This window comes from Manis javanica, chromosome 11 (assembly GCF_040802235.1).
Source record: "Manis javanica isolate MJ-LG chromosome 11, MJ_LKY, whole genome shotgun sequence".
Lineage (NCBI taxonomy): Eukaryota > Metazoa > Chordata > Mammalia > Pholidota > Manidae > Manis > Manis javanica.
The window spans coordinates 35197202-35216952 of NC_133166.1; the positions used below are offsets into that span (position 1 = coordinate 35197202).

At 34.7% G+C, this 19751-nt stretch overlaps 1 protein-coding gene across 2 annotated transcripts in view; it reads left to right on the forward strand.

The window, feature by feature from the left end:
* The window catches only part of PDE3B (phosphodiesterase 3B), a 177303-nt gene that overhangs the window by 102766 nt on the left and 54786 nt on the right, over positions 1-19751 (forward strand). For both annotated transcript variants that reach the window (XR_012122619.1, XM_037026925.2), the window contains exons 2-4: positions 10228-10278; positions 16667-16915; positions 19300-19442. Coding sequence is in view for 1 of the 2 variants with exons in the window: in XM_037026925.2 (XP_036882820.2) it covers positions 10228-10278; positions 16667-16915; positions 19300-19442 (443 nt within the window). In the remaining variant the exon portion in view is untranslated. The remainder of the gene's footprint in view (positions 1-10227; positions 10279-16666; positions 16916-19299; positions 19443-19751) is intronic.

The window sequence follows — 19751 nt, forward strand, 5'->3', positions numbered from 1 at the left end:
AGTTACAACATCCTCTTATTATGTAGGGGCACGGAAAGACATAGGACTCACTCCAAGGTGGTTCAAATAAAAAGATACTAATGAAGAATCGACTTTGAAAGGATGAACTGGGTTAAGAGAATGAACAAGAGTTGGTTAGGCAGCTAGAAACTGGCAACTGTGGAAAGCTTCTGCCTCACCTGGACCTGAAGGAATGAGGATAGGAATGGTGTTTTCAGAGTCACAGCTGAAGTTGCAAAGGGAAGGCCATCTGGGAAGAGCTGTAGTCTTGCAGGGACAGCTGTTAACCAGAGACAATGGAGCACAGGCAGCAAGGCAGCAGAGAAAAAATATCGTTCATCTCCCTCTCCTCCCAAACTACAGTTTCCTGCAGGTGGCTCCAAGTCTGGGCAAGCCAGCTATGTGGGCACTCTGGCGATGCAGAATATAGGGGTCAGCCTTCCCGGGGCTGAGAGAAGGGCAAAGAAGGGATCTGGGAGACAAATGCAGAAAAATTAGTATAGTCACTGAGCCTTCACTTCTCCATATATAAAATTGGGTTACTTGGAAAGTTCTTACAAGTTTACATGGCAGCTAAGCACCTGCCACATGGTTAGCACATAGTAGTGTTTAGTATGGTAATGACTGTAAGATGGTATAGCATAATGGGTAAGAATACTTAAAGCTTTGGAATTAGGCAGATCTGAATCTAATTTCTTTCTCTGCCTCTAACCATGTGACTTTAGGCAATTTGTTTCATCTTTCTTAGTCTCTGTTGTGTCATCTGTAAGGTGAAGAAATATGGTTTACCACAGAGAATTCTAGTAAAGATTAAAGAAGACAGTATGTAATAAATGCCTAACATGGTGCTGTACATAGTGTGCCCTCTAAGTCACCGAGATCAGAATCATACTCGATTGAATAGTGAGAAAAGCAAATGAGATTGGTTTCGTAGTAATACTAGTCTCTACTCCTTCCACACCATCCCCTGCTCCCCAACCCTGACACCGTTTTTTAATGCTTCTCATTTTTTCTCACTGGGGCCTTTCTTTGTCATGCAGTGGTCAAGGTTACCATCTTTGTACTTTAGACTATTTGAAAGAATAGTTTTAGTTTAACTTTCTGCCTACCCATTTATTTCATTTTCAGTTTATGTTCAATAAACAGAATCACAGAGTAAATGGTTTTCTTCAGTGGGCCTAAGTTTGAGGGCATAGAAATAGAAAAAGTTGGAAATATTGAAATTCAGCACATTTTATTAGCTTAGGTTCATACATGAAGCTCAAGAAAAATGTCATCAAGTGTGAGAATAAAGCACATTTTAACAGTTAATTCATGGCTGTATCATGTTCTCGTAAATCTCACATAAATGTAACAGTTCCGTAAGTCTGATTTGAGAACACATATATGTTTTTGTTTTTGGCTACGTAGGGAACAATGAAATAAAACCTCATTGACGTAATTGAACCTGATAAAATCTCCTGGTTGTGCTGTTGCTGTTTCGCTGTGGTGTTGGTGGTTTTGTACAGCTCTGTACAGCATGTGGGACTTATAAACATACTCAAACAGAAACTTTTCTCAGGATTCAACTTTACAACCACAAAGAAAAGCTGAATTTATGTAAAGGCAGTCTTAAGTTCACTTTATCCAATCAACTAAAAAGAATTCTTAATAGTATGCACTTCACGTGTTTCTTAACTTAGAGAAAATGATATTTTTAAAATAGTTTTGAACAGATAACCACAATGTGTGAAAAGATATAATTTCTGATATTGTATTATATTTGAGCTTAGAAGGAAACATAATATTGGAAGCTCTGAAAAACAGCAATTAAAATGTCACACATTTATTAAATGATGTCTTATAGTAGAATAGAACCATGTTTTGGGAACATACCGTAGTCACTATAACTTCTTCTATTACTGTGATTCAAAATATAGCTGTATTTAAATTATGTGTTTATTCTTACATTAAAATTATTTACAGGATCTACTTTGGTATTGGGACTTAAGTTTAGATGCTTAAAATTTTCCTGATTAGGGAACAGTATATACAGAGCACATACTGCCTAAAGGGAAGTAAGATTTTAAAAGAGCTGCATATTATATAGGTGGAATAAATGTCTCAACCAGTGTTTCTTAAACTTTCTTAATGCAATTTAATTTTAATAAAAATATTATTAGTACTTTAAGAAGGTGCCTGTTAAGGTGTTTACTTCTTCTTTTTTTTTTACTCTTAGTGAGAGATTTTTTTTTAATTAAACATATCATTGATATAATTCTTTTAATTTTTTCAAATAAACAATGCAATGGTTCAACAGTTGCCCATATTATTAAATCATCACCCTCTCTAGTATGGTCATTATCTATCAATGTAGTTAAGATGCTACAGGATGATTGACTATATTCTCCATTCTGTACTACAATCCCCATGACCAACTTGTGATTGCAAATTATTGTGCTCCTTTATCCCCTTCACTCTTCCCTTAACCTTGCCAACCCCTACCCTTTGGTAACCACTAGTCAATTCTTGGTGTCTGAGTCTACTACTATTTTGTTATTTCTGTTTTGCTTTGTTTTTATATTCCACAAGTAAGTGAAATCATATGGGATTTGTCTGTCTTCACTTGGCTTATTTCACTGAGCATAATACCTCTAGCTCCATCCATTATGTTGCAAATGGGAGTATTTCTTTTCTTTTTATGGCTGAATAATATTCCATTATGTATATGTACCACTTCTTCTTTATCCATTCATTTATTGATGGACACTTAGGTTGCTTCCACATCTTAGCTATTGAAAATAGTGTGGCAATAAACATGGGGTGTACATGTCTTTTCAAATCAGGGATTTTATTTTCTTTGGGTAAATTCCTACGAGTGGAATTACTGAGTCAAATGGTATTTCTATTTTTAGTTTTTTGAGGAACCTCCATATTGCTTTTCACAGCGATTGGCACCAATTTGCATTCCCTCCAGTAGTGTAGAGGGTTCCCATTTCTCTGCATCCTCTCCAGCTTTTGTTGTTTCTTGTCTTTTGGGTGGTGGCCACCCTAACTGGTGTGAGGTGATTTATCATTGTGGTTTTAATTTGCATTCCCCTGATGATCAGCAATGTGGAGCATCTTTTCATGTGCTGTGGCCATGTGTATTTCTTTGGAGAAGTGTCTGTTCAGGTCTTTCATGCATTTTTTAATCAGGTTATTAGCTTTTTGGGTATTAAGGCATATGAGTTCTTTATATATTTTGGATGTTAACCATTTATCAGGTGAGTTGTTTATGAGTATATTCTCCCATACTGTGGGATGTCTTTTTGTTTTGTTAATGGTGTCCTTTGTTGTAGTTAAATCTTTTTAGTTTCAAACAGAAGCTTTTTAGTTTGATGTAGTGCCACTTGTTCATTTTTATTGTGTTTCCCTTGCCTGAGGAGATATGTCCAGGAAAAAATTGCTCATGCTTATATGCCGGACATTTTTGCCTATGTTTTTGTCTAAGAGTTTTATGGTTTCATGACTTACATTCAGGTCTTTGATCCATTTTGAGTTTACTTTTGTGTATAAAGTTACACAATAATCCAGTTTCATCATCTTACATGTAGTTGTCCAATTTTCCCAACACCAATTGTTGATTAGGCTGTCTTTTCCCCATTGTATATTTATGGCTCCTTTATCATATATTAATTGACCATATATGTGTGGGTTTCTATCTGGGCTCTCTGTTCTTTTGAACTATGGGTCTGTTCTTGTGCCAGTACCAAATTGTTTTGATTACTATAGCTTTGTAGTAGAACTTGAAGTCAGGGAGATTAATTCCCCCAGGTTGGTTCTTCTTTCTCAGGATTACTTTGGCTATTTGGGCTCTTTTGTGGTTCCATATGAATTTTAGAACTATTTCCTCTATTTCGTTGAAGAATGCTATTGGTATTTTGAGAAGGATTGCATTGAATCTACAAATTGCTTTGGGCAGGATGGACATTTTGACAATATTAATTCTTTCTATCCATGAGCATGGGATAGATTTCCATTTATTGGTGTCTTCTTTAATTTCTCTCATGAGTGTTTTATAGTTATCAGAGTAAAGCTCTTTCACTTCCGCAGTTAAGTTTATTCCTAGGTATTTTATTCTTTTTGATGCAATTGTAAATGGAGCTGTTTTCCTGATTTCTCTTTTTGTTGGTCTGTTGTTAGTATATAGGAATGCCCAAATTTCTATGTATTGATTTTGTATCCTGCAACTTTGCTGAATTGAGTTATTCTAATTCTTTTTTGGTGGAGTCTAGGGTTTTCTATGTATAATATCATTTCATCTGTAAATAGTGACAGTTTAATTTCTTCCTTACCAATGTGGATGCCTTTTAGAGAAGATGATTCTTATTGTTTAGCAAGACTCTTCCTTGTATAGACAACTGATTCTTTTAGGACTGATTCCAGTATACATTTTCCTTTATCATAGTTAACAAAATAATCATTAAATGGGTGAAAAAAATAATCTTGTGTAGCATGAGTTTTTCAGTGATAAACATGTAAAAATTTGTCTACCATCCTTTGTTATGTGTATTGCACATATACCAAGAGCTGGTTTGGACTCAGCACATGAGTGCATTTATCCAGCAATAAAGTAAAATATCTGTACAATGTGACAGCAATTCCTGTTTTACATTATATGCCTTTTCAATTCTGTGATGTCCCAAGGTATCATATGGTAAATATATTTTGGAAATAATTTGATCTGTTCTCCCAGCATAATGTTTATCATCTGTGTGGCTAGTTATATAAGTCCCTCAGTCATAGTTTATCTTTGTTATATGTTTTGCTATGAGGAGCACAGAATCTCAATGATTCCTCAATAGTTTTTGTCTCTTCTGTCTTAGGATAAAAAATGTTCAGTTTCATATAAGAAAATGTTATGTGCTTGCTCTAGAAATAATCATATTGGTTTACCAAAAAGGGATTTATGTTTTGTTTGAATATGTCATAGTTTCCATGTCTTCTATCATTATTTGACAAAGTTTCAAAGTAGACAAATACAGAGGTATATTGGGTGAATGAATTGCAAGGCCAAAAAGAAACAATATCCAGCTTTTAGATAGGCACAATTGTATATCCTAGTAATATTTTTGCTTTTATGGGTCTGTGTGGTATTATTACACACACATTGTATTGAATTTGCATTAGAGATTTGTTCTCAGTCTAGGCTTAGCATTCATTCTAAGTTATTTGTGTTACTTTTTTAAATCAGTACTTTAAGCTTTAAGAAACTAATTTTCAGCTCTTTTTTTTATTAGGGATATAACGCAATATAAGGAAAAGAATGTAAATTTAAGAGACATAAATAAAATATTTGAATGACATGAAAATACTTTAGCTAAGATGATTTGTACTCTTACAGAAAATGCAGGCCTTAGGGTACTTGCCCAGCTTTTAACAATATAATGGTTACTAAGCTGATCATAATAACATAATCTGAGGAAATCAGAATTAATCTTACCTTTCACAGTTTTGAAATGTATGTAGTAAATTGACTCCTTTTTTCCCTCTAAATATTCCAGACCACTGAGGAATCATTAGACTCACAAAACATAATTTGGTATATTAACGGCTAATACTCTATTACTGTTTCCTCCTTTAAATTTTTATCCAAGTGCTAATGTTATGGACACTTTTATTGAGCAGTACTTCCATTAAAGCTCTTGCTCCTTTGGTTATCTCTCACTCTGTCTGCTATTGTCAGTTCTGCTGTCCTGGGTCATTCCCATCAAGTACAACAAACAAGCTCTAGAACCCATTATGTTAACAACAGTGAAGGTATTATCCCCAGATTCTTTTTTTTTTAAATTTTTATTAAAGATTCACTGATATACAATCTTATGGTGGTTTCACACAGCACAGTGGTTTCAACATTCACCCATATTATCAAGTCCTCACTACCTCCACTGCGGTCACTGTCTATCAGTGTAGTAAGATATTATAGAGTCATTACTTGTATTCTCTGTGCTGTACTGCCTTCCCTGTGACCTACCTATACTGTGACTGCAAATTATAGTGCCCCTTAATCCCAATCTCTCTCCCTCCCCACATCCCCAACTCCTCCCCTTTGGGAACCACTAGTTCCTTCTTAGTGTCTGTGAGTCTGCTGCTATTTTGTTACTTCTGTTTTACTTTGTTTTTATACTCCACAAGTATCATTTGGCATTTGTCTTTCTCTGCCTGGCTTATTTCAGTGAGCATAATACCCTCGGGATCCATCCATGTTGTTGCAAATGGGAGGGTTTTTTTCTTCTTATGACTGAATAATATTCCATTATGTATATGTACCACCTCTTCTTTATCCATTCATCTACTGATGGACATTTAGGTTGCTTCCATATCTTGGCTATTGTAAATAGTGCTGCGATAAACATAGGGGTGTATCTGTCTTTTCAAATCATGGATCTTGCTTTCTTTGTATCCCCAGATTCTTTTCCAACTATTGCTTTCTTTTCATTCTTGCCATTTCCAGTACAGTTTGTCAAGAGCTTTCTCTATTCACTGTCTCTACTTCTTTGCCTTCCAAATTTCTTAATTTTTTATTAAAGCTAAACAAATGCTTATAAAATATGCATAAAGTTGATAGGATAACAAACACCATCCACCCCCTGTTACCAAAACATCGAAGTTCCCTATATGTCACTTCCTGATCATTTTCTTTCTCTTCTGAGTTTTAGGTCTTTGGTAAGAATCAGGGGAGTGGAAGTTTAGGTCTTCATAATTGGTATAGTCATAGCTTCAGAATCACTGGGGGCCTATAGCTTTTACAGTCAGAGAAAGGTTATTGAATTTGTGGTGATGGGAGGGCAGTTGGGATGATGCATTTAGGTACCTTTAGAGATGATGCCTTTTGAGGAAATTAGGTACCTTTAGAGATGATTACCATCCTGAATTTCTTTATAGCTTCTCATGTATTTATATTTCTAAAAAAGCATATTTCAATGTATATTTTATTTTATATGTGTGAAATTATACTGTATGTATCCTTCTGTGACTTGCTTTTGTCACTCAACATTGTGTTTCTGTTATTCATTCATATACTTCATTTTTATTAATTGTATTCTATTGTATAAATATACCAAACTTCTCCATTTTATTTTTGACAGACATTTGAGTTGTGTCTAGTTTTCTTATTCCTCCATACAGTGTAGCTATATGCATTCATGATCTTTTCTCCTGGTGTTAAAATATTTAGCAAAAGATCAAGCTTTGGGTGCCCCCCTGAATCTATTGTGGATTGATACATTTGTAAAATACACTAAAAAAATACCTCAACAATGTCCAACTCGTATAAAGTTTCTAAAAATTGACTCTTAATTTCTGTATTTATAATATTGTGGACCACACCACTTTGAATAGCACTGGTCTAAGATATGCCTAGCTGCAGAATTCCTGGGTGGTACATTTTTTACTACTTGGGCAGAAAATTTTGTTTTCTTAGTTTCACTAATATTCTAGTCATTCAAATTACACAGAAGGCAGTCTGGCAGCAGATTCTGGCATTCACTGTATCTGGTTTTAGTTCCTAATATGCAGGGGATTTTGGACAAGATCTGTTGCTTTTTCATGAATGTATTTTTGATCTAGGGAAACCAACTACAAATAAAAACGAGCTACTGCTTAAAAGTTAATCCAAAGCCAGCCTAGCAAGTACAAGTGAGAGAAAACCATGATCATGGAGGCCATGGAGGTCTTAAACCACGGCCAAGGAGGAGTGAATTTATTCAGGTAGATGGTCTGCAATACAAAATGCTACAGCAGAGGTCTAAAAAGAATAAATATAAAAAAATTATACATAGTAAGGATTTTAGAGACTTTTAAGCACAGTTAAAATAGGATGTACATTATATTACCTCTAAGTTAGCAGCGGCTTCTGAGTAGGCAGCCTTGGCATGGTCTCAGTGCATTAGGGAATTTTCTCAGAATGTAAGCTAACATTGCTTTTATAAGCAAGAAGCAAGACAACTTTCTATCTGTGTTTATCACTTTTTTATCATTATCACACTTCTGAAGAGCCTTGTGTAGGGCTACACCCATTTTAATATTTTTAAGATTTTCTTTTGTCCCTCAAGAACCGATTTTCATCTTCCTGGGAGTGATAGGACTACTGTTAAGGATGCATGAAATGAATACAAACATGGTGTTGGGACATTAGAGTGCAAATATTTGAAAATATAATATTTATTAATCATATAGGTGAATGAAGTCAGGATGGGGAGGCACGGAAAACTCAACGTTAAGAAACTACCCTAATGAAAGTACATTTGAGTTAGCAGAAAAGCAAAAAATCAGCTTCTACTTAGACTAATGAATTGGGGAAATGAGGTACAGGCATCTGTCACTGCTTGGTGGTGACTTGTAGAAGAAATGTAGAATTATGGTCTGGATGATGCACAGTTAGGCAAGTTTATAGTTTCAAAATGGAGGTTGGTGAATCAATGCCTGTGTTGTAGGTAAGTTTTAGTGACCTGTCATGTGGCTCTGGCTTCACTCCTGTCTGTTCTGACCTTTAGCATACTTAAGAAAGCATCAGGTTTATGGACATTACAATGAGGGGAGGAATGCTAAATAGGTTAGTTGACATAATCTCCAAAGAAATTTCAACAGGCTAAAATCTAGACAGAACAAAATACTGCAGCTGGGTCTAAAAAACTAATTGTATATGGATAGCATGAAGAATATGGAGAATAGCAATATCAGTATAAAAGAAATTTAGGGATTCTAGATTATGTTAATCCTAATGTGAATGTTAAGATTATTAACATCTTAAACTGCATTAATTAATGTCTCTAGAATCTAGAATGCGTGCTGGTTAAATCACATCCTGAAATAATTATATCAGGACCATACTTAGGGTCATATAAAATACTGTATAAGTTTAATGAATCTACTAATATATGATGTAGTACAGCCATTTTGTGGGTACTGGGTCCATGAATTTTGTATGTTTATAGTGTGTCTGGATTTTCTTTGGGAAAGAATAGGTTTCTTTTCACTGGCATGAGATGACCTTCTGCAAAGATATTGACAAAGAGATGGTGGTAATGGCAACTGACAATTTGAGTGATTAAGGATGGTATATTATCTAAAATAGGGGTCAGCAAGCTACAGTCCACTGACCAAATCCTGCTAGCAGCCTGTTTTGTGTGGCCCACAATTTAAGAATGTTATTTTGTTTTTTGCATTTTAAAGGCTTGTTAAACATAAACAAAGAAGTAAAGAGTATGCCACAGAGACCATATATGGCTTGCAGAAGCCTACTGATATTTACTATCTTCCCCTTTATAGAAAAAATCTGCCAACTCCTGATAAAATATTGAACCCTTAAGATCTTTTGCAGCCAGGAGACTTAAGACCAATAACAAGGAACAACACAAAATAGTGCTGTATATTGAAATTATGTGGCTATATTACAAATTAACTAAGCTTATATTCAAGATTAGGGTTCAAAGCTATGTAGAATAATGCAGTTACAGTAAATTATTTCAGCAAAAGGAGGAGGCCTATTTATTAACTAAGTAAACATAAAGGAAATTTAGGATTAATGATAAGTAGCAGTTACAGCTTGCTAAATTAAAGCTTATTTTATTTCCTTGAGCATAGTGACTATTGGATGGGGAAGCACCCAAAAAGCCTGTTAGGAAGAAAAGGGCAGGAAAAAGCTAGTCTGGGACTAAGAAGTTACCATTGATAGGCTAATAAAGGAGACAAATAGGAAAACCATCACTAGTGACCTAATCCATTCCTTTATACTTAAGCTAGCCACAAGGACACGGTTTTTTTTTAGGCTGCCTGTGAGGAAGTGCCTTATTGGTAAGGGAAGAGCACCATCCACTGACACTGGTTTAAAATGATAAATGATGATTCTTCAGAGAGGGTGGGGAGGGGGAGAGTGTCTGATGATGTGTGATTTTTCTTGTATGTTTGGTGACTGGATATGATTTTGGATTTATATTTTCCTTTTTGTAGTAATAGATATTCTGAAGGTTAATATACCTTATTTTAGTGACTTGATTCTGACTATTCTGATTTCTCAATCACAGATTGAATAATTTATGAAATATCTGTCTAAAGATAATTTTTATTCTCACCTTCCCAATTCCTCTCCCAAACTTTAAGCTATGTTAGGTATCTGAAACTGCAGGTGCTCTGTTTTGTTCGTACCTATATTTGTTTGTTTATTTCTAGTTAGTAACTAAATGAATCCTTTTTTTTTTTTTTCAGATGATTCTTTGGGATTGGGACTTAAAGCAATGGTATAAACCTCATTATCAGGTAAGTATAAGTAATACCACTAATAATTACTATCTGTAATAAGACTTTTGACATTTAAATTTACATTCACAAATTTTCTATGCCATAAGATTTTCTATAACTAAAATAGTTGGAACTTTCACTTAGGTAGATTTTTTTTTCTTGGTATCATTAATATACAATTACATGAGCAACATGGTGGTTACTAGATTCCCCCCATTATCAAGTCCCCACCATATACCCTATTACTGTCACTGTCCATCAGCGTAGTAAGATGCTATGGAATCACTACTTCTCTGTGCTATACTGCCTTCCCCATGCCCCACCCTGCCCCAGCACATTATGTGTGCTGATCGTAGTGCCCCTTTTCACCCTTATCCCACCCTTCCCACCCATCCTCCTCGGTCTGTTTCCCTTTAGTAACTGTTAGTCCATTCGTGGGTTCTGTGAGTCTGCTGCTGTTTTGTTCCTTCAGTTTTTTCTTTCTTCTTATACTCCACATCTTATAGCTCCATCTATGTTGTTGCAAATGATAGGATTTGTTTTCTTCTTATGGCTGAATAATATTCCACTGTATATATGTACCACATCTTCTTTATCCATTCATCTACTGATGGACACTTAGGTGCTTCCATTTCTTGGCTATTGTAAACAGTGCTGCAATAAACATAGGGGTGCATATGTCTTTTTCAAACTGGGCTGCTGCATTCTTAGGGTAAATTCCTTGAAGTGGAATTCCTGGGTCAAATGGTATTTCTATTTTGAGCTTTTTGAGGAAATTGCGTACTGCTTTCCACAATGGTTGAACTAGTTTACATTCCCATCAGCAGTGTAGGAGGGTTCCCCTTTCTCCACCTCCTCACCAACATTTGTTGTTGTTTGTCTTTTGGATGGTGGCGATCCTTACTGGTGTAAGGTGATATCTCGTTGTGATTTTAATTTGCATTTCTCTGATGACTAGTGATGTGGAGCATCTTTTCATGTGTCTGTTGGCCATCTGAATTTCTTCTTTAGAGAACTGTCTGTTCAGCTCCTCTGCCCATTTTTTAATTGGATTATTTGCTTTTTGTTTGTTGAGGTGTGTGAGCTCTTTATATATTTTGGATGTCAACCCTTTATCGGATCTGTCATTTATGAATATATTCTCCCATACTGTAGGATGCCTTTTTGTTTTATTGGTGGTGTCCTTTGCTGTACAGATGCTTTTCAGCTTGATATAGTCCCAGTTGTTCATTTTTGCTTTTGTTTCCCTTGCCCGGGGAGATATGTTCATGAAGAAGTCGGTCATGTTTATGTCTAAGAGATTTTTGCCTATGTTTTTTTCTAAGAGTTTTATGGTCTCATGACTTTCATTCAGGTCTTTGATCCATTTCAAATTTACTTTTGTGTATGGGGTTAGACAATGATCCCATTTCATTCTCTTGCATGTAGCTGTCCAGTTTTGCCAACACCAGCTGTTGAAGAGGTTGTCATTTCCCCAGTGTATGTCCATGATTCCTTTATCATATATTAATTGACCTTATATGTTTGGGTCAATATCTGGACTCTCTATTCTGTTCCACTGGTCTGTGGCTCTGTTCTTATGCCAGTACCAAATTGTCCTGATTACTGTGGCTTTGTAGTAGAGCTTGAAGTTGGGAAGCAAGATGCTCCCTGCTTTATTTTTCCTTCTCAGGATTGCTTTGGCTATTCGGGGTCTTTTGTGGTTCCATATGAATTTTAAAACTATTTGTTCCAGTTCATTGAAGAATGATTTTGGTACTTTGATAGGCATTGCCTTGAATCTGTAGATTGCTTTAGGCAGGATGGCCGTTTTGACAATATTACTTCTTCCTTACCAAGAGCAGGGAATGTTAGTGTCCTGTTTAATTTCTCTTATGAGTGTCTTGTAGTTTTCAGGGTATAGGACTTTCACTTCCTTGGTTAGGTTTATTCCTAGGTATTTATTCTTTTTGATGCAATTGTGAATGAAATTGTTTTCCTGATTTCTCTTTCTGTTAGTTCATCATTAGTGTATAGGAAGGCAACAGATTTCTATGTATTAATTTTGTATCCTGCAACTTTGCTGAATTCAGATATTAGTTGTAGTAGTTTTGGAATGGAGTCTTTAGGGTTTTTTATGTACAATATCATGTCATCTGCAAATAGTGACAGTTTGACTTCTTCTTTACCAGTCTGGATGCCTTGCATTTCTTTGCTTTGCCCTATTGCCATGACTAGGACCTCCAGTACTATGTTGAATAACAGTGGGGAGAGTGGGCATCCCTGTTTTGTTTGCAATCTTAGAGGAAAAGCTTCCAGCTTCTCGCTATTAAGTATGATGTTGTGATGTTGGCTGTGGATTTGTCATATATGGCCTTTATTATGTTGAGGTACCTGCCCTGTATACCCATTTTGTTGAGAGTTTTTATCATGAATGGATGTTGAATTTTGTCGAATGCTTTTTCAGCCTCTATGGAAATGATCATGTGGTTTTTGTCCTTCTTTTTGTTGATGTGGTGGATGATGTTGATGGATTTTCCAATGTTGTACCATCCTTGCATCCCTGAGATGAATCCCACTTGACCATGGTGTATGATCCTCTTGACGTATTTTTGAATTTGGTTTGCTAATATTTTGTTGAGTATTTTTGCATCTGTGTTCATCAGGGATATTGGTCTGTAAATTTCTTTTTTCGTGAGTCTGTTGCTGTTTTGTTCCTTCAGTTTTTTCTTTGTTCTTATACTCCACAGGTGAGTGAAATCATTTGATACTTGTCTTTCTTCGCCTGGCTTATCTCACTGAGCATAATGCCCTCTAACTCCATTCATGTTGTTGCAAATGTTAGGATTTGTTTAGTTGAGTAAATTTTTAAAAAATATATTTTAATTGTAAGGGAAAAAGAAAATGATAAGAAACAAAACACATATTAATTTTTTAAATGTTGCTAATGCTATCTGGGCTCAGAAGAAAGTAATAATGCTATATTAAGGATGACATTTTTTCCAATTGATGGCAACTGGTCAACAGAAGAGAAAAATATTAATTTTTTTAAAGACCATATAGCAATTGGCAAAATATCTTGTTAGGAAAGCAATAACACTCTACTTACAGTTTTTGGTTATATTTTGTTGTATTATACATACAGAAAAATGCACAGCTCTATTAATTATCACAGATACTCTATGTAACTAGTACCCATATTAAGAAATAGAAGATTACCAGTATCTCAGAAACCTCACTCATACACCATTCCAGTTATTACTAATATCCCCAGAGTCTCTATCCTGACTTTTAGCATTCAGTTTTGCTTATTTATGAATTTTATATATATAAATAGAATCATGTAATAGGTACTTTTTAAAGATGTTTTTCAATCACCTAAAAAATACTCATATTGTAAGAATTGAAAATAAAAACATAGGGGAAAAAGAAATATTGCTCATAAACATCAATCAATAACTATGTTAATTATGTTAACTTCTGATGTATATCTTTATAGATCTTTTCCCATTGTATTAACATGTGTGTTTGTATGTCTTATGCTGCAAAAATTATGTGTTTAACATGCTGTTTCTAAACCTGGTTTTCACACTAATAGGTATACATTAAAAAGTTATCTCTGTCTTTTGTGTTTACAAAAACATTACCCCTCTTTATTTATTTAGTTAGTTGTCTCAACACTAATTTTTGGAAAATGAATATCCTTTTGAATGGATTTTAAAGTGTGAATAGAATAGCCACAACAGCACATAAGAATAAAGTATTTTCTGTGTTTTGGTGAGCAAAATAATGTAACAATTACAGTCAGATGAATCAAGAAAGCCACATTTGACCTAAAAGGAACTGGTTCCCTGACCTGCGTAATGGGCTTTCTCATCAGTCATAAACACCAAGATCCTTCTTTTCCAATTTAAACAGTGTCTAAATTACCGATAAAATCTAAAGATAAAAGGCAACCAAAGGAAAACTTTGAAAAATGGAGAGGAGGGTGGACTGGTTAGGGAGCCCTGTAATGGAGAAACAACCTAGTGATAGGATTTCTTACAACCCCCACCCAACAGCAAATAGTGTCCTGGCATTGATCCCCAACCTAGCAACAGAATGTGATGCAGTAGGCTCATTCCCTCCCGCCAACACCAAGCAAGTCTGGTGGCTCTGGCAGGGGGAATTGACCAGGAACTCCACTGACAATAATTGGCCATGGGAAGCACTCTCATTCCCTACTGGTCATTAGACTCACCTTCCCTAGTGAGACACATTGGGATGGCCGGGTGGCCTGGCCACAGTGCCTAGCACAGGAAGTGCTTTTTGTCCCTGTGGCCAAGAGAGTCCCTTTTCCCACTTGGAGGTGTCAGGAGGCCCATCCCAAAGAAGCTTCCCCTCCCCAGTTCCATTTCCTCCCCAACTGAGGCACCAGGAAGGACCAGTGGGAACCCTTGTGATACCAGGAAAAAAAAAATCAGGCAGACTGAAATACTATTGTGGGTGCCCTGAAAGTTAAATTGTCATTAGAACCACAGCCCGAAAGAGTAGACCAAGGCCTGTATGCTCAGTTAACCATGAAATTGTTTATCAAATTCCCACAATGTATTTGGAATTGAAAAATATTACAGAAGTGAGCTCATTAATAAGCTAACTAATGTCTTTACTATTTTTTTTTTTGAGAGGGCATCTCTCATATTTATTGATCAAATGGTTGTTAACAACAATAAAATTCTGCATAGGGGACTCAATGCACAATCATTAATCAACCCCAAGCCTAATTCTTAGCAGTCTCCAATCTTCTGAAGCATAATGCACAAGTTCTTACATGGTGAACAGTGCAAGCGCAGTCATATCACAGGAACTTTCAGTTTTGATAATGCATCATGGACTATAAACAATCAAGTCAGATATGATTATTCATTTGATTTTTATACTTGATTTATATGTGAATCCCACATTTCTCCCTTATTTTATTTTATTTTTTAATAAAATGCTGAAGTGGTAGGTAGATGCAAGATAAAGGTAGAAAACATAGTTTAGTGCTGTAAGAGGCAAATGATCAGGTCTGTGCCTATAGGTTAAGTATTAATCCAAGCTAGACAGGGACCACAAAACATCCACGGATTCAGAAGATTTCTCTCAAAACAGGGGGTGTGAGGTTCTAAGCCTCACCTCAGTTGATCCCCAATTTCTCACCTGATGGCCTCCTTGCTACTGTGCCTGTCTTAGGTTGTTCCTCCCTTGAGAAATCTTACCCGTCTCTGGCTAACCAGCCGTCTTCCAGGGCCATACAGGGAAATGTAAAGTTGGTAAGTGAGAGAGAAGCAATATTCTTTGAAAAGGTTATCTTTTTACTTCTTTGCAGATTTATGCCCTGTGACTTCTATGCCCAGCATTTGTCTTGAGGTATCTTTACCACTTGGAAGAATTATGATACTCGGTAAATTTCGATATGAGGCACAAATTCTACTAAAGGGCTGTAATTAGGAAGGACGAAGAAAAGCTATAGAGGTAGCAGACAGAAGAAAACATGGGAAGATTGATAATTTCTTTGACATAACTTCTTGTAGAGTAACATGAGCATGTATAGGTTTTAACAAACTACTGATTAAATTGGGTACACACATTAACAGAGTAGGAATACAGATACATAACCAAAGCAGACCCACAATTACTAGCCATCTCCAGTGAAACCAAGAAAACCAGTTAGGCACCCTAGGCATTTGTGAAAACTTATCAATAATATGGTGGATATTGTCTAACTGAATTTGAATAGTTTGAGAAAAATCAGACAAATTAAAACAACACATTCCTGGGAACTGTTCACATCCCATATGTTCTTTTAACAGTAGATAGTCTATAGTCACATGATTTTGGAGCACTGCAACTTGCACTTCTCCTAATTCTTGGTTGAGTTCTGACAATATAGATCCAGTTAAATTTGTTTTTTTACTGACTAATGTCTTTACTTTTGTGGAATTCTTTTTTGTTGTTGTTCTTGTGAATTATTATTTTGTATTAGTTTTTATTTTAACACATTCCACAATGTGGGGGCAAAGTCCAGTTATTTCTAGTCCTTATAAAAAAATACGTCTCTGCAGATGGCACTAAATTAATAATAGTTTGACAAATACCTTCCTATAATATGAATTGTTGAACCAAGGTAAATGAACATTTAAAAATTTGATCATAACTATAAAACTGCTCTTGCATATATTGGTCAAGTCTATGCTATCTATTTAAGCATCAAAATATTTTAAAGTTAGAATTATATCATTTATTATGTCATTTATGCCACATGCAAAGAAATGAAGATTAACATTAAAAGGATTAAATTACTTATTGTTAGGTTGACCTTGATTTAAAGTACAGTAGGTTTTTATTAAATGTTAAATTTTCTGTGTAACAAATATGTAATTTTATTTATTTGTTTCTTTTTTAGAATTCTGGAGGTGGAAGTGGAGTTGATCTTTCAGTACTAAATGAGGCTCGCAATATGGTGTCAGATCTTCTGATTGATCCGACCCTTCCACCACAAGTCATTTCTTCCCTGCGGAGCATCAGTAGCTTGATGGGTGCTTTCTCAGGTTCCTGTAGGCCAAAGATTAATCCTCTCACACCATTTCCTGGATTTTACCCTTGCTCAGAAATAGAGGACCCAGCTGAGAAAGGAGATCGGAAACCTCACAAGGTCAAAATACAGTCATCAGCTAGTCCTATATGTCACATTTAATGATATTCTCAATTAAAACTGATAAAATAATATTAGATAAAATATAATTTATTTTTCAAGGATCAACTTTCTTTATAGTATATTGAGCTGCTTGGGACTTTAGAGGTAGTTATAATCTCCAAAATTCTAAACAAGTATTGTTTTTGTTTTCAAAAAAAGTTTCTGTAATTAGCAGTTGAAACTTCATTGGTAATAACTAATAACTGTTTATTACTGTTGTGTTATTGTTCTTTAGGAGTAGAGAATAAAAAGTAGATTTAATTCTTGTATAACAAACTAGTAGTCAAGTCATGTCCTTAATCTATTTTATTCTTTAGAATCAAGGAGTTGTTCTTGATGAACTTCAGAAAAATGATCATTAAAATCCTCATTTTTGTGAATTACATAGCATTATTTTAAACTAATTTTCACATTTTTTTTAAACTGTTTTTTTCTCCCCTTTGCCCACCGGAGATTGCTATAGCCTAATAGGCATTGATATTTCCATTCGTGGGATTAATTTCTCTTTAAATATTAATGCTTCAAAATAGGATTTCCTTAAGAAAATAATAAATGCTACTCCAAATAGATATATATTATGTTTGTTCAGAGTGCTTTTAGTTATTTTATTTATCTAATCAATATGTTTACCAATAGAAAAAATCGTAAGACATCTAATCAATATGTTTACCAATAGATAAAATCGTAAAACTTTAAAAATAGGAACATTTTAGACATTATTCTAGTTTACTCTATTCTACACATAAGTAAACCAACCAAGAGGAGATGAAATTCAAATCAGTTAATTTTGTTCTTTCTAATAGTGTGCATAGAGATTAGAAAAAGTTAAATATAGTTTTTGGGAGGATTTTGATCATCATCTAATTTCGTTTTGTTCTCAGCCCTGGGGTATAGAAATGTTGAAAAATTAAGCAAGCCTTATTAGGACAAAAATTTGATAATTATTGATCACAAATCTGGAATTATATGATGCTTTTATAAAAAGTGTATATTGTAGCACCTGCATTAGTCAAAGCCCAATTAACAATGGTACTTAGTTATTCTGCATTTGTTTTTAGCACTCTACCTTTGACAAAAAGGTCAATTAATCACAAGCCTGGAAAAGGGATAGTAATAAATTCATCAATAAATAATATATTCTTGAGTTAGTTTTCACCTGATATGTTGCTCTTCTTTGTATTTTCCATTGACATTTGATTTTTAGAATAATAATTTTTTAAAATAGTAATTCTTAAAAATCTTAATAATAAAAATCACATTGATATCAGTATTATGTTTGTGACAGTTCACTGTGTGGAAAAGTGTGCATTGTAGAAACATTTTAAACAATAATGCTAATTAAGCAGGATGCCTAAATGCCTCATTTCCTAAACATTTTGTTAGTCAGGCTTATTTTTGCTATTTAAATCTAATGATAAGTGTAAGTCATATAAGAACCAGGAGGTAACCCAATTTCTTTTCTTTGAGTTTTTTAAACTTACCGAAATTTCATATCTAATTTGTCTCTGCTTTTGGAAAAGAATATAAAACACCTGATGTTACTTCAGAAAATAGCAACAGCATTTACGAAATAATTAGGAAAAGGGAGTTGGAACAGATAATTTAATATGAATGTCTTATATATATGTTAAGAACTAAAAATGATTATATGAATCTAAATCAGAGAGGATTATGTTACATAAAGAAACTTTGCACTGTAATTATAACCACGAGGCTTTATAAATTGACATCCTTGGGAAAACCTAAATATAATGTAAATGTATATTTCAGTAAAACACAGTGGTAATAAATAGAATATTCTGGTTAATTGAGTGTTTGGATCAATTTAAAATATTTTCTAAAAATTAGGGTAAAATATTATTAATGTTAAGGTTGTTTTGAATTTAATTATTCAAAAAGGTAGCTCAGAATTCTGTAATTTCTCCAGATTAACCTCCAGGTACATTGGCATTGTACTAAAAATATAAAAGGCTTGGGATATAGGGCTGATAGTGGCTAATCCTAACCTTGTCTTCTGAAGTTGTTTTTCAGGGTAAATCTTTCATATCTGCTTTTTAAATTGTCAATTATTTATTACTCATGAAACTAGGAGTAAAATGTGCACAAGGAAAATGTATAGTTAAATTGAATGGAGTTCAGAAATCATTTTTTAGTAGTAGGAAATAGAAGAACAGCACAGAACATGACATTTGAGTAAAATTGACATTTTCAGAATAAAATCTTCTGTTTTTCCTATGTGTTAAAAATATACTGCATGTTGATATTTTTATATGCTGTCTTTAATAATACATGTATAGCATATTGAAGGGTGACTTTTTAACCATTGTTAAATTGTTCACCAGGGACTGAACAGTAGGAATAGTTTACCAACTTCGCAGCTGAGGCGAAGCTCAGGAACTTCAGGTGTGCCGCCTACTGAACAGTCTTCTTCAAGGTGGGAGCGCAATAATGGCAGAAGGCCTAACCAAGAATTTGGCATTGCAAGGTAAAATCCCCAGAGCCTTTTAAAGAAACCCAAATCTAATACATTAACTTGGTTTCTGTGACTGAAGTTTGAAATAGTTCTAGAAGCAGAAAGGAACAGTTGAAGTGTTTTAGGTATAGGACAGCATGGGCAGTAACAAGCATAATAGAGGAACTGATTCTTAAGGAGAACGTCTTCTCCCAAAACTTAGGTCTAAGTTGGGTACAAAGAATGTTGGGGCCTTAAGAATATGAGTAAGTGAGTCAGCTTAAGGAAGCTAGGAGGAATTTAGGACAGGGTACTGGGAAAGCTTTTAAACTGGTAAAGGTG